At 54.6% G+C, this 15,019-nt stretch overlaps 1 protein-coding gene across 1 annotated transcript; it reads left to right on the top strand.

Annotated features, from left to right (window-relative positions):
- Positions 1 to 424: 424 nt before the first annotated feature.
- On the top strand, positions 425 to 14,075 carry LOC125917281 (RING-type E3 ubiquitin-protein ligase PPIL2; the record flags this gene model as incomplete). Its single annotated transcript, XM_049623531.1, has 14 exons — positions 425 to 528; positions 1,391 to 1,480; positions 2,338 to 2,413; positions 3,158 to 3,318; positions 4,148 to 4,223; positions 4,794 to 4,900; positions 5,352 to 5,441; positions 5,791 to 5,824; positions 6,375 to 6,492; positions 11,530 to 11,586; positions 12,181 to 12,253; positions 12,363 to 12,425; positions 12,520 to 12,659; positions 12,911 to 14,075. Coding segments are annotated over 14 exons (1,286 nt in total), but the record flags the coding sequence as incomplete, so codon positions are not given.
- Positions 14,076 to 15,019: the final 944 nt, after the last annotated feature.

Here is a 15,019-nt window from a genome sequence, read left to right on the forward strand (position 1 = left end):
TAATACTCCATTGTGTGTGTGTGTGTGTGTGTGTGTGTGTGTGTGTGCACACCACATTTTCTTTATCCATTCATCCATCGATGGACATGTGGGCTCTTTCCATACTTTGGCCATTGTCAGCAGCACTATATAAACATGGGGGTGCATGTGTCCCCTCGAAACAGCATACCTGTATCCCTTGGATAAATACCTAGTAGTGCAATTGCTGGGTCGTAGGGTAGTTCTATTAATTTTTTGAGGAACCTCCACGCTGTTTTCCAGAGTGGCTGCACCGGTTTGCATTCCCACCAGCAATTCAAAAGGGTTCTTCTTTCTCTACATCCTCGCCAATATCTGTTGTTGCCTGAGTTGTTAATGTGAGCCATTCTGACAGGTGTGAGGTGTATCTCATTGTGGTTTTGATTTGTATTTCCCTGATGATGAGCCTTCTTTCTAGGAAAGTACCACTGCCCAGTGCTATTCACCGTGTTCACCAACAACACCCACATCGTAGCTGTCAAGACCACAGGCAATGTCTATACCTATGAGGTGGGTTCTTGGGAACTGTATCCCATGCAGGCTCTTTGGGTGTATGTTCCAGGGAAACCCTGGGCTGGCGTTAAGGTTGCACTGGGTGCAGTGGGCACAGCCTGTCCCCGTGGAGCCTACATTCTGAGAGCCGTCAGCGCAGACAGGAAGAGGTGTGCCCTTCCTGCAGCCTCCAGACCTGAAACCTGGCCAGTTCTTTTGTACCCCAGGGGTCCTGCCCACCATCTTCATCTTCACTGACCGGGCCCTGGAAGGGAACCTGTGCTCTTGAGGGCAGGCCTGGGGCTGAGGGGAGCATGGAGCCCCCCTCCACCGCGTCCTGGTGGAGTCCCCAGGAGGAGCAGATGCAGGCTGGTGGGCAAGTGTGAGGGTGAGGAGGCCCTGATTTCCATACCTGTCCTCCTGCTCTGGGTATGCCAGCACAGGGTACAGAGCAGGGTGTGGGCCCCATGTTGCAGGGAAACCCTCCCTGAGATGTTATCAGACCTGTCACCAGCTGTTGGCAGGGTCCTGGTGGCCAGTGCCACCCTAGGGGCTCCAGGGGTCACTTTTGCCCAAAGAGTGCACAGATTTGGTGGAAGGGCTTTGATAGAGATGCATGGCTGGTCTTGTTGAGTCTGCTTATTGACATAAGATGTGTATCATGAGAGTGTCCTTTGGTGAGCTTTGCTCAAATGGCTGAATTTGAATCTTTCAGGCTCATCAAGCTCCGCCCTCAGTGGTGGGGCCACTGCTGTGAGCCCTTGGTGGGTCCCGTCTTTTTCCTCACCTCTGAGATGGCGCTGTCATCTGGGTGGGCTCCAGACTCCTGGTGCCAACATTGGGGCCAGCACTGTAACAGTGGGCTCTCTCTTGGCTGTAGGCAGTGGAGCAACTAAATATCAAGGCCAAGAACTTCCGAGACCTGCTGACAGATGAGCCCTTCTCTCGGCAGGACATCATCACCCTCCAGGTGGGTGTCCCCTTCCCACTGCTGTTCCCAGGAGGGACCGTGGCACTCCTCTGCCAATTCCACCTCTCCACCCAGGCTCTGTGACCTGCCTGCTGTTTCCCAGCTGCCCTCAGCTCCTGGCAGCGCCCCTGCTCTCTGTCAGCCTGGGCCTTCACGAGGCTGCTTCACATCTCTTCTTCCAGTGCCTGCCCTTGCTACGTCAAGGCCGCTCCTCTCTGCCCCAGAGCCATCTCCGTATCCAAGTGGGAGAGGATGGGCTGGCGTGTGCTCTACCCCAGTGGTGAGCGTAGGGCTAGGGCGTGCTTCTGAGTGTCAGAGAGTGGGTTCCTGAAAGACCTGGACTTAGAAACCAGGGGTGGCCTTTGTGGACCCCTCCCGTCCAGGGCTTATCCTGTCCTCATCGGAGGTCCGTGCACATTCTCTCCCACAGTGTGGGCTTGCTGTCACTAGGACCTGAGGCACCACGGGGTCTGTGGCAGCCGGCCGAAGGGAGCATGGGGTGTGGCATGTGGGAGGCTAAGATGGGTGCCCCATTCTGCCTGCATCCCCTCCACGAAACTCCATCCGTCCCATGGCTGCCTGATGCGAGACATGCTCATCTTCCGTGTGCTAGGGAGAAGGGGACACAGTTTGGAGAGCAGCTAGCCATTTGTATCACTATCCCCACCCAACCCGTGCTCCTGGCCGTGCTCAGGCAGAGCCCTCCCCTGACCCCTGACACCCACCCTCCATTCCCTGCTCGACACCCCAGATCTCTGTGCTGCCACTGGCCTCTCCTTCCCAACCCCAGCACTCAGGCCACCTGCCCATCCCTTGCTGCCTGGCTCACTGTGCTGTGTGTGTTCTTTTTGCTGCAGGACCCCACCAATTTGGACAAATTCAATGTCTCCAACTTCTTTCATGTGAAGAATAACATAAAAATAACAGATCCTGGTAGGTGCAATGGCAGCTGGTCTGCGTGCCAGGGGTTTGGGTGCCAGTGCTTTCTGGGTAATTTACCTCGCCTTCCTGAGGGCTGGAGCATCCAGGAGTCTTGCTCAAGCCTAGACTGGCTACTCTTAGCTTCTGTGCTGAAGTTGGCAGGACCTTGTTGGCCCATGCCTGCCCACAGGGGGCCTGTTGTGGGCGTCCCAGCTGGGGCCAGTATCCTTGGTGCCCACCGCCTCATGCCATGGAGGCCTGGCTGCCGCCTCTTCCCCACTCAATACCCAGCTCCAAGGCCCTTCTAGGCCGCTTGCTCTCCCAGGTCCTCCACTCGCTTCTTAGAAATTGGCTCTGTTCTCATTGTGGGAATAGGTAGTCAGTGAGGGGTGGTAACTGTGGCCTCTGTTCAGCTAGTTGGTTGCTGCCCCCAGTGTCATTTGGTGCAGGGCTGTGTATGAGCCACTGGGGCCAGGTCACGGCTGGGGACAGACCAGAGCCGACTGTGGAGAACACTGTGGGCGGGTTGACTTGTACCCTTGTGAGCCGTTTCCTCGCTCTCTCTCCCTCTGCACACCCTTTTCTTCATCATAGCTACCAGGAAAGCATCACTGTGATGGAGGTTCAGGTTACCCAGCCTAAGTCCTAGCCTGGGCTTCCACTATTACAGCGGGCTCTGGCCTCCTGTCCCTGTCGTGCACATCTGGGGACATTGCTGGGGGCTTGGCTGATCAGGGCCACTGTGCTGTTTTATAGATGAAGAAAAGGCCAAACAGGACCCATCTTATTATTTGAAAAATACAAACGCTGAGACCCGAGAGACGCTGCAGGAGCTCTACAAAGAGTTCAAAGGGGACGAGGTTCTGGCTGCCACCATGAAAGTCCCAGAGAAGAAGAAAGTGGACAAGCTGAATGCTGTGAGTAGGCAGAGGGCCACACAGCTGCCAGCTCAGCCAGCCTGCCCAGCTCAGCCCCTCAGAGGTCTTGGTGAAGGGACTCATGGAGGCCCTGGGATACACTTGGAGGGGGGTGGCCAGGACCCCTCAGAGCCCACGTGCCCCTTGGAGGCCCATAGGTGGGCTGCATTGAAAATGGGCCTCAGGAGGCTGGGGATGGCAGGTGGGGTGCTGGAGGCCACACATGGCCTGTTCGGGCAGGGCTATGGGGGATGAGGAGGATAGAGGGGGCTCTGAGGCTACATCCTTAAAGAATTATCCAGAAAAATTTGCAAAAGTAAGAAAAGAAAGGTTGTGGTTAATAATCCCATTCCTCTAAAACAGCAGCACTTAGTATTTTGATTTATTTTCTTCTAATGGGGAGAAATCTTTTTTTTCCCACTGTCTTAGATAAAAATAAAACCTATTGGGGTTTATTTTTTCCTGATTAAAAAGGCAGTGTGTTTACTGTGAAAAGTGGAAACATTTGCAAAAGAACTAGAGTCCCTGGTACTGTGAATACCAGAGGTGACCAGTTTCTACTTACTTCCAGGGTTTCAGTTTACACGAGAGCCTTGGCCAGCTCAGCCTCAGCCTCTTGCACAGGCGGGGCCCTGTGTTGCGGGCACACTGGCTTGGTCCCCTCAGTCCGTGAGCTCTTAGAGGGCCCGGCCCCCAGGAGGTCCCTGCTGGGCTCTGTGGGTGGCGGCCGTGGACAGTTTCTTGGAGGAAGGGCACCAAGCAGGGCCTGAGCAGTGGGGCCCCGGCCTCTCAGGGCACCACTAATGCACCCATGTGGTTTCCTCTCCAGGCGCACTATTCCACCGGCAAGGTCAGCGCCTCCTTCACCTCCACTGCCATGGTTCCAGAGACTACGCATGAAGCAGGTAGCTGCCTTTGCACCTTCATCTCCAGCAGTGCTGCTTAACAGCGTCCAAGGGCAGGGCGCCCCCTTGAGCATCACTCTATCGTGCCTGGCCTTCATGGGTGCTTAGGCAACTCAGGCATGGTCAGGCAGCCATGGGCCCTTTTGGAAAGTATGTTTGTCTGGGATGGCAGAGGCTGCAGGGGGGGCCAGGCCGGGAGTAGAAGGTCCTCTCTCCACCTGCCGGGGCTGCCCTGCCTTGGGCTCCAGCCCACGTCCCACCTTGGCACTGTCCCCACGCCCCTTCCTCTTGTGTTCTCAGCCTGCCAAGTCCCCACCATCGCCTTTGCCCCTCCTAGCCTGCTGTGTCCAGGCTTTTCTAGGTACCTCCTTAACCTTGGAGCCCTTCCTCATCCCTCTACCTGTATACTCACCCTGTCCTGCCACTGTGGCCCCTGTGAGCCTATGCTCAGCCCAGGAAGACCCTTGGGCTCTCCCCAAAGCTGGGGCTGCGTCCCCGGCCCTAGAGTCTGGTGTGGGGTGGGCTTGCCCGAGATGGAGGGCATCACAGAGCTCTGGCCTCGGTTTGCAGCTGCCATCGATGAGGATGTGCTGCGCTACCAGTTTGTGAAGAAGAAGGGCTATGTGCGGCTGCACACCAACAAGGGCGACCTCAATCTGGAGCTGCACTGCGACATGGTAGGTGGCCACCATCCCCTCCACCTAACTCCAGGCCCTTGCCAGGGTCTTAAATACATAGCTGCACTTGGCACATGCTTGTGGTACAAAATTCCACTTGGTCTCCAGAAAGTATGGCCCCCACCTCCCTTTCTGTTAGGGACCCTGTTAGCGGTGCACTGCATTTCCTTGGTCCGTGCTCTGAGCAGTTGCGTGCACAACCTTCACACGAAAGGGGTCAGGCTCCACACACACACCCCTGCCCCCGACTTGTTCAAGTGTCTCTCCACGACCCTGGCTTAGGGTCACGGCAGATACAAGTGTCTTGTCATTTAGCTTCACGGGTCCTTCTTTACCATGTCTGGGCTGGGCAGCAGACCATTGCCCCTGCACAGTAAGGGCCCTGGGTGGCAGTTGTGATCTTTGCATCAGTTGCTCCTTGCCTCACAGAAGTATCTGGGCTATTTTGTAGACACCAAAAACCTGTGAAAACTTCATCAAACTCTGCAAGAAGCAGTATTACAACGGCACCATCTTCCACAGATCCATCAGGAACTTTGTGGTGAGTGACAAGAGTCAGCACTGGCCAAAGACTTGCTCCACTGTAGGGGCCCTGTGACTCCTGGCCAGTGTGAGTCCTGCAGGTGACTCCTGGGAGTCATTCCTATGAGCCCCTTTTTTTCAGGGCAGGGAGCCTGCAGGCTGACCCCTAAGAGTCCCCAGCCTGGCCACACTAGGCTTGTGCAGAGAAGTGGCCTGGGAGGGCCTTGTCCTCACCCAGAACTCCCTTGAGCCCCCCTGGCAGGTGGGGAGTTCATTCAGCCAGTGGTGGTGGGCGGTGGCAGGAGGGCCAGGCAGGGCCTCGGGCTCAAGGGGTACAGCTTGCTGACTGGCTTCTTGTCTTCTCACAGATCCAGGGGGGAGACCCCACTGGCACAGGCACAGGTAGGTACTAGTATGGGGGCCACCCTGGCAGCTTTGGCTGTTTCATAGGCCGCGAGGGGGTAGGTGGGTGCAGGCTGTGCTGAGAGCTCCAGATGTGGAATCTGACAGACCAGCCACCAACCTGCTGTGTGACCTCAGGCACATCCCTCAGTTTTCTCATTTTGAGATAGTTGTAAGGCCTGGTTAGAGGATGAAAAGCAACATGTTGCCTTCTTGCTGCCTCTTGAACCCTTCAGCCTGTTGGCTCCTTGGGCCCAGGCCACTCCCTCACCCCACGTGGTGTGAGCAGTAATAACCTGTGGTTTTCACCTTCTACTCCTTGTACCAGGGGCCTGGCCCCATGTAGGGGCTCTGAAGGACCTGGGGGCTGGGAGGACTCCATGGGGAGATAGTGATGAGGGTCCCTCGGGGCCAGGGCTGCCCTCTGAGGTACTTGGCAGTGCCCCTTGGGACTCAACACACATTTCCAGAGCTGGGCTTCGTCCTTTGGGCTGCACTTGGCCTGGGACCCAGTCGTTCTTACTGCCAGTCATGCTGCTTTCTCTTCCAGGTGGGGAGTCGTACTGGGGAAAGCCCTTCAAAGATGAATTCCGGCCCAACCTCTCGCACACGGGCCGGGGTATCCTCAGCATGGCCAACTCGGGGCCCAACACCAACAAGTCTCAATTGTGAGTCAGCCGGCAGCTGTGGGTGGGTCCTCCCTCTCAGCTTTGCCCTAGAGAGCATACACTACCTGAATCCCACCCAGAAAGTGGGCAGCACTCCGGGGGGAGACTCACCACTCCCCCACCCCCCAGGTGTGTGTGCTTTGTATGTGCCCATGAAAGAATAGACATGGGTGGTTACACAGAGACCCAGAGCGGCTGTAGGAGGCAGATGCGGGTGTGGGTGTGGCTGGCCCGGGCTGTGGGGAGAGGGCATGGTGGGGGGCGGGGCCGGCTAGAACTTGTAATGCGTTTCTAGAAATGGGGAGACCCAGTGAGGGTGTGAGAATTCTGCCTGCAGCATTGAAGTGCTAGATGCTTGGGACACTCAGCCTGGTCCTAGTGGGTCAGCCAAGGGGGTGAGAATGAGCTGGAAGTAAAGACCTGGCCGCCCTGGTCTAGATGAAAAGGCGAGGGGTGAGGGCCCACCGGAAGTGAGTGTGGGAAGGGGAACAGCTAGACTCAACCTGGGAGGGACAGGGGTGGGGGATGTCTGTGGGGCAGCGGCAAGACAGTTTTCCGGAGGAGCCTTGCACAATGGGGCTGGCAGGGCAGGGGAGATCGGTCTGTGCAATGTGGGGGCTGATGATGGTGGCATCGAGCGGGGCAGGAGTGGTGGCTTTCCTGGACGTTTGATGGGATTCCCCCGCAGAGCCGTGCAGCTGGGTAGAATGGGGGTGCCCAGCCAGGCAGGGTTTCGCTTGGCCTCAATCATTCCCTCTCTTGGGAGCTGGAGGAGTTCACTGAGTTTCATTATTTCTGATTTTTAAAAGTCTTTAGTCTCTGCTTGTTCTTTGTCAACTCTTTCCTCTTTGCTCACTTTTTATGAGGAAGTTTGTGTGTGCATATGTATATATAATCTGGAATTAGGCCCTGATTTTCACAAGGATGTAACACATGCCTGGGAGGGGGTGGGGAAAGGAGCCGGGCCTCTCCCAGAACACCTGCTGGAGGAGCGCCTTCTCTGTAGGAAGCACTCAGCAGGAGGGCCCTGGCTTAGGATGTAAAGGATTTATGGAAAATCACCTGGAATGAGTCACCTAAGCTAGGGGACCATCAGGATACAAAAGGGGCCTCCCTTGAGAGAGGACACCCTGGGGCCCAGGCAGTCCCAGCACCCCCCTTCTCCACTGTGCCCATGGTGTCTGGGGCCAACCAGGCACACTTGACAGGGGCTCTGATGGGCACCCTCATATTAGAGGTGAGTCAATGGCAGTCAACTGGGTGGCTCAGTCCATTGAGTGTCCCAACTTCGGCTCAGGTCATGATCTCGAACTTACAGTTCGAGCCCGGCCTCAGGTTCTCTGCTCTCAGAACAGAGCCTGCTTCAGATCCTCTGCCCCACTTTCTCTCTGCCCCGCTTTCTCTCTGCCCCTCCCCTGTTCTGTCTCTCAAAAAGTAACATTAAAACAAAATATTATCTGGGATCTTGTCAAATGGAAAATACCTGGGAAAAACATCTGGAATATCAATGACTAAAAAGCTCTTAAAAATACAGGGGCACGTGGGTGGCTCAGTCAGTTGAGCATCTGACTCTTGATTTCTGTTCAGGTCTTGATCCTCAGGGTCATGGGACCAAGAGCCCCGAGTTGGGCTCTGTACTGACAGTGTGGACCCTGCTTGGGATTCTCTCTCTCCCTCTCTCTGCCTCTCCCCAACTTGTGTGCGTGTGCATGCGCGTGATCTTTTTCGCAAAAATAATCATTAAAAAAAAAAGACTTTTTGAGAGAGAGCATGCATAAGCAGGGGAGGGGCAGAGAGGGAGAGAGACAGAGTATCCAAAGTGGGCTCTGTGCTGACAGCAGACAGCCCAGTGTGGGGCTCGAACTCACAAACCACGAGATCATGACCGGAGCCAAAGTTGGACGCTTAACCAATGGAGCCACCCAGGTGCCCTGATTTTATTTTTTTCTCAAGCTGTACACCCAGTGTGGGGCTTGAACTTAAAACCCCAAAATCAAGAGTGCATGCTTCACCGATTGAGCCTGCCACACACCCCAGATTTTAAGATCATTTTATCTACAGCAGACTATGGGGGTTCTAATTGGAGTGATGTGATGTTGATAGTTTGGAAGGATAGATGTATGACCTCTTCCATTTATGAATGTGTCTTGACATTCCGTGAGGCTGTATTTTATATCTTTTAATGTGGCTTTATAGTTTTCTTCACCTGGGCTCCCTGCCTTCCTGGATAAGCCTGTTCATTAAGGATTTTATGACTTGTGATATTTTTGTAATGAGAATTCTTTTCCAATTCTGTTGCGCATGTGGAGAAAGCCTATTTTATTTATTTATTTATTTACATTTATTTATTTATTTTTGAGAGAGAGAGACAGAGCACAAGCAGGGGATGGGCAGAGAGAGAAGGAGACACAGAATCCGAAACAGGCTCCAGGCTCCGAGCTGTCAGCATAGAGCCCGACACGGGGCTCGAACTCACAAACCATGAGATCATGACCTGAGCTGAAGTCGGATGCTCAACTGACTGAGCCACCCAGGCGCCCCGAGAAAGTCTATTTTATATCTAGCTACTTTATCAAATTCTCTTATAACTCAGATAGTTTTTGTTAAGAGTGTCTTGGGTTTTCTAGATACTCACGTTTATCAGCACAAGGTGGTGTTCTGTCTTCTCTTCTAGTGTGAACACCAGTCATTTCATAGGCCTGTAAGGAGAGGAGTGGGCGTAACATGCTGTTTTGCCATCTGATCAAATTTGTTTTGGGGCCTACTTTTTTGGAGAGACTGTGGCATTTCCAGATGTTTTTCTCTTAGCATCTGTTACTATGGTCCTATGGCTTTCCTTTCCTCCTGGAATTTGTGGATGTAGCCTCTGGGCTGACCAGCCTTGCTGTCTGTCAGTCCTTTGTTCTGGAGTAAACCCGGTCTGGTCCTTGCTGTGCAATGATGGTCCGACGACCACTGTTTTAGACCATGTGCCACTATCTTCTGGAGCCAGGTGTGGCTTGTCAGAACTGGTTTGGTGGGACCAGAGTCTGAGAGGGTGCAGCCTGCACAGTGAGCCTGCCCTCACTTTATAGCCTGGGGTGGTTAAACTTAGATTGGAGTCAGCTGCTTGTTCAGTTAGCTTGTCAAGGACAGCTTTTGCAGATCATTCACTCTAATTCCTTAGATTCCACTCCGTGGGCCAACTGACCCACGTTTCTGTTTTGCCAGAATGTAACTGGTCCATGTCTAGATTTCCAAACTTGCTTCCATGGCATCTCTTTTCCTGTTGCTCACCGTATCTCCTTTCCCACTCTCCTTAATGGCTCACGAAAGGCTTCTCTGTTTTTACTTCATGTAAGTTCCCTCAGTTTCCATCTTTAATGGCTTCTTCCTGTTTCTCTTCTCTTTCTCTCCTTTCTTAGTCTCGCGTCTTACTCTCCACCCTGAAGACATTTGAGTCTGTATATGTTGACGGCACTTTCTTCTTAGGTCAAAGAACTAATTTGAGACTTTACTTCCTTTCTATTATATCTTTGCCCTTTCATTGTTTTTCTGTTTCCTTTTTTTTCTTTGGGACTATTTCATTCCCTTTTAAGGTTCCCCATGTGTGTTAGAAATGAGTGGTAGCGAGTGACCCACTTGGTGGCCAGAGTTAAGGTCTGCACAGTTGTGGGTTTTGACGTCTGTGGACACCTGCCCGCTGGCCTTGTCATCGGGTCAGACAAGGGGCCCTCGGGGTGGGCCCCGAGGGAGTGCTGTCCCTGGAGGAATGTGCTTCAGCCTTCCGTCCCTGCCAGCTGTGTGTGCGTGTGTGCGTGTGTGCATCCTGTGGGTTGTCGGGGATGTGGGTGGCATCGCACCGTGTCCCAGCAGGCTACCCGGCCTGCACCGCTTCGAGGGGTGTGGCCTCATGCCCTTGTGCACCAGGATCCGCCCCAGAATGCTTTTGCCTCCATCTCTTGTTAAACATCTCCTTCCATCCTTTAACTTGGAGCTTTCCAGATCCTTGAAGTCTTGGGGCTGTCTTTCTAACAGCACATGCTAGAGTGGGGACTATTTTACCTCAGCCTGACAGTCATAAGTGCATACCTAACTTTCCAGACGGTGTCTGGATTGCTTTCTGTTACCTTCATTTGTGCTTTCTAGTCACCCTTTTAAAAAATATTTTTCGGAGCACCTGGGTGGCGGCTAGTCGGTTAAGCGGCCGACTTTAGCTCAGGTCATGATTTCGTGGTCCGTGAGTTCGAGCCCCGCGTCGGGCTCTGTGCTGACAGCTCAGAGCCTGGAACCTGTTTCAGATTCTGTGTCTCCCTCTCTCTGACCCTCGCCCGTTCATGCTCTCTGTCTCAAAAATAAATGTTAAAAAAAATAAATAAAAAATATTTTTCATTTCTTTTCTCTTTCTCCTGATTTGGAAGTTACATGTGTCACTTAAGTAGATTTATTTAAAGTCTGTAGTTACTAGTTAGTTATCTCTGTCTCCCTCCCAGACAGATCCTTCCAGTCCTGGCCCCCCAGCTCTACCATCTCACATTAGTATATTTAGGCATTTAAATTTCACTCATTTTTATACCAAACTAGATGTAAAAATTTACTTGGTCAGTGTTTATGGGTATTTACCCATGTTCCTCAGTGTCTTTGCTCCCTTTCCTGCTCATGTCCTTTCTTCCAGTTCAGAGTCCCTGCTCCTTGAGCTGCTGTCACACTGGTGTGGGCTCTGGTGTCCAGTTTCCCCAGCCACTCACTCCCCCAGCAGCCTCTCCCTGCAGGCTTTGGGTGTCTGCCCGACAGGAGGTGGCAGTAGCTGGGTCTGGAGGCACAGCCTCTCCTGCTCTTTCCCAGGCAGCTGTGCCCTGGGCCTCTTCCTGGGGAGCCAGGGGTCCTGGTCCCCTGGACGGGCAGGGCATGAAGGCCACACACGCGAGTGAGCTCCAGCTTCCCAGAATAGCTCTTGAGGGACAAGGACGCCTGGTTTGTGCCCAGAAGCCATGACCCAAGTCAGGCTGGGTGGGGGAGCGTGCACGCTCGTCCTGATGCCCTCTCTTCCTTGCCCAGCTTTATCACCTTCCGCTCCTGCGCATACCTTGACAAGAAGCACACTATCTTCGGGCGGTAAGAGAAGCTGCTGCTGAGGTCTGGGGTGCGGGTGGGCTTCTTCCCCAGTGGGACCCTCTCACTGCCTTTCCCCCTCGCCTGGCTCCATGCTCATTTGCCCTCATCACCATCACTGCCACAGTCATGGCCATGCAGACCTGCTGGCTGAGAGGAGAGGAGCTCTTGCCCCCTTTGGCCGGCTGCCCTCCCTGAACTCACCCCCCTCAGGCTCTCCTCTGGATGGTTCCAGTTCTCAAGTCTGGTCCATGTTTGTTCTCTGTCCTCTTGTCTTGTGAAGGCCCAGATGGTATTTCCAGTTTCCTGGCTTCATGGTCTGTCACAATCCTCAGCTCAGCTGTCTGTAGCGCCAAAGGCACTAGCATAAAAGCAATGGGTGTGGCTACGTCCCAATAAAACTTTGAACAAGCCAGGTGGCCCACTGGCCCTGCTCTTAACCTCTCCCCTCGGCCCCTCCTCCCCGGGCCATGGCCCTCACCCCTATGGGACCTTCTCAGGCCCATCCTCTGCCCTTCTTCCTGGCATGCCACAGGGACTTGGCTTTTGGGGGTTCACTGCCTGCAGCACAGAGGTACCCCTGTCCCCCTGCCGCAGGGTTGTTGGGGGCTTTGACACACTGACAGCCATGGAGAATGTGGAGAGTGACCCCAAAACTGACCGCCCTAAGGTATGTACTAGAGTAGAGGGACCGCTGCTCAGGCCTGGCATCAGGCAGGTGGCTTAGGAGGGGCCTGCTGCCTTCTGCCGGCCCCTCATTTGCCTCCCTCTGCTGCTAGGAAGAGATCCGCGTTGACTCCACCACGGTGTTTGTGGACCCCTACGAGGAGGCCGACGCTCAGGTGAGGGGGCCTCAGCCACCAGGTGGGCAGGGCTTCTGGGGAACTTGCCCAGCCTGAGGAGCTCCGGGCCAGCTGTTGTCCTGTTCCCTCACAGATTGCTGAGGAGCGGAAGAAGACGCAGCTCGAGGAGGTGGCCCCAGAAAGCACAGTGAAAACAAGCCAGCCCAAGCCGGGGAGCCAGGGCCCCCAGACGTACCGCCAGGGGGTGGGCAAGTACATCAATCCAGCAGCCACGTGAGTGGAGCGAGGGCTGTTGTCCCGTTTTGCATGGTGCTCTCCAAGCTTACCAGTGCCCATGGGTCAGAACCCACCAGTGGTGAGGACGAGCAGGGGCCATGGGGGCCACTGCGCAGGCTGGGGATTGAGGACTTGGGGCTGGGGGTACATGGCTGTGTGACATCACGCTGAGGGGAGCTGTGGGAGGGTGTGGGCCCCCAGCTCCAGGAATTGGTACACAGCAGCTAGAGTGGTTCTTCTCTTTCTAGGAAACGTGTATCAGAGGAAGAGCCGTCAACCAGTGCAGCTGTCCCTGTAGCCAAGAAAAAACCCAGCCGAGGTTTTGGGGACTTCAGCTCATGGTAGCAGCAGGTCTGTCACTCTGGATCCCCATAGGGACTCAGGGCTGGGGACCTGTATCCACACCACAGAGTTTTCTGTCCTCCTGACTACAGCTCACTAGAGCTCTTGCTTGTTCCCCTTTCCTGGCCCCTGGGCCTTCCCAACCTTCACTTGGTACAGTGGCCTGGCCCTGTTTCCAGGCCTGAGCCTACCTAGAACCCTCGACCTGGACCACCAGGCGTGGGCTGTGGCCCTTAGACCAGCCTGCAGCACGGGTCTGGGACAGGGAGGAACGCTGTGTCCTGACTCTGGCCTTCCTCCCTTCCCCACCCCACTTCAGTCATTTTGTCTGAGACTGTTTACTCAGTGTTATCACCTGGGACCTGGTTAGAAACAGAGTCTCAGACTTCGGATCTTCTGACCGGGAGACTCTGGGGGCAGGGTTCAGATCCAAACCTTGGGGGGGCTCCTGCTGCCGGTGGCTTGATGATGCTAGACAGAGCCTTGACATCAGTTTCTTTTTCTTTTTTTTTTAACGTTTATTTATTTTTGAGACAGAGACAGAGCATGAACAGGGGAGGGGCAGAGAGAGGGGGAGACACAGAATCTGAAATGGGCACCAGGCTCTGAGCTGTAGGCACAGAGCCCGACGCGGGGCTCGAACTCACAGACCGTGAGATCATGACCTGAGCCGAAGTCGGGCGCTTAACCGACTGAGCCACCCAGGCGCCCTGTTGACATCAGTTTCTAAAACCTCTTCTGCTGCCTTATACCTGGGCTTACTGAGGCCCACCCAACAAGGACCATGGGTGGTTACAGCTATGTTCCCCCGAGGGCCACACCCAGGACTGCCCACCTCTCCAGCTCAGGACAGGACCAGGACCACACATGGGAGAAGTCAGCCAGCTCCTGCTGTTACCAATGGATGTGCCAAAGGCCTCAGAGAGCTGGTGTGCCCCCTGGCCCCCTGCCTCCCCACATGCTCACTTGACCCCCAGCCCTAGCACCAGAGCTTCTAGGCCAGCCTCACCAGCGTTTCCAGACTTAAAAATCCCTTAACTCTATTTTTCTATAAATGTCTTTTAAAAAACATACTTGCTTGCCTGCCCACCCTTTTTTTTTTCATTCCGTAGCCTGTGCCAGCCTGGTTTCCATGCTCCTGACCTTGACACGGCTACCTCGGCCTTCCCAAAGTGCCTCTGCAGAAGGGTGGGGACAGCTGCCGCCTCCCACTGTCTGTCTCCTTTGGCCCCAAGGCTGTCCACTCCTCACACCCACTCCTAAGGCCTATGGTCTAAAGGTCAGCACAGGCCACCACTCTCTCCAGCTTGTCCTTGGTTCTTCCCCTCACCCAAACTTCAAATTCCAGAACATGCTGGGGGGCTCTTCTTTTTCCATCTCTGATGCTGAACCCCGGGTCTAAGCCCCTTATCTCTCACCTGCGTCTGTTCAAGCCCCTTGTGCATATCCACACAGAGGTCATATCTGTGTCACCCACCTAAAGCTCATCAGCCTGTGGTCATCCTGCTTCAGGCCTGCCACCAGCTTTCCTCTGTGCTGAGAACAAGGCTGAGCCCCACAGGCACCCTGTGCCTCTGCAATCCCTTGCCTGTGACCATAGCTGGAACCAGGGACCTGGGCTCTAGGGAGTGACCTCTCAGCCTCTGCCTTTGGCCCTCATCCCTCTTTATGACCTCCTCACCACTACCCTCCCAATTAGTGAAGGGCTTACACTCCAGTGTTTGTGCCTGAAATGTATCCCAAGAGTCTGGTTCACCCAGGAGGAGAGGGCTGGATGCAGTGACAGCCATGTAAACGCACTTGCAGGCCACTGACTAGTCGCTCGTGGACTCCGGGTATGTGGGGGTGAAGAGGGAGTCCCAGAGGGCTCCTAACCCCTCAGCGTTCAGGAGGGGTGAGCTCAGGTTAGGCGTTCTTGGGCTACGTGCACAAGCCCAACTGGTGGGAGCCCGGTGACACAGAGCTCTAGGAGACAGTGGGCCGCATGGCCCCACATGGGACCGGAGCCGCAGCAG

Source organism: Panthera uncia, unplaced genomic scaffold (genome assembly GCF_023721935.1).
Source record: "Panthera uncia isolate 11264 unplaced genomic scaffold, Puncia_PCG_1.0 HiC_scaffold_1655, whole genome shotgun sequence".
In the NCBI taxonomy this organism is placed as follows: domain Eukaryota; kingdom Metazoa; phylum Chordata; class Mammalia; order Carnivora; family Felidae; genus Panthera; species Panthera uncia.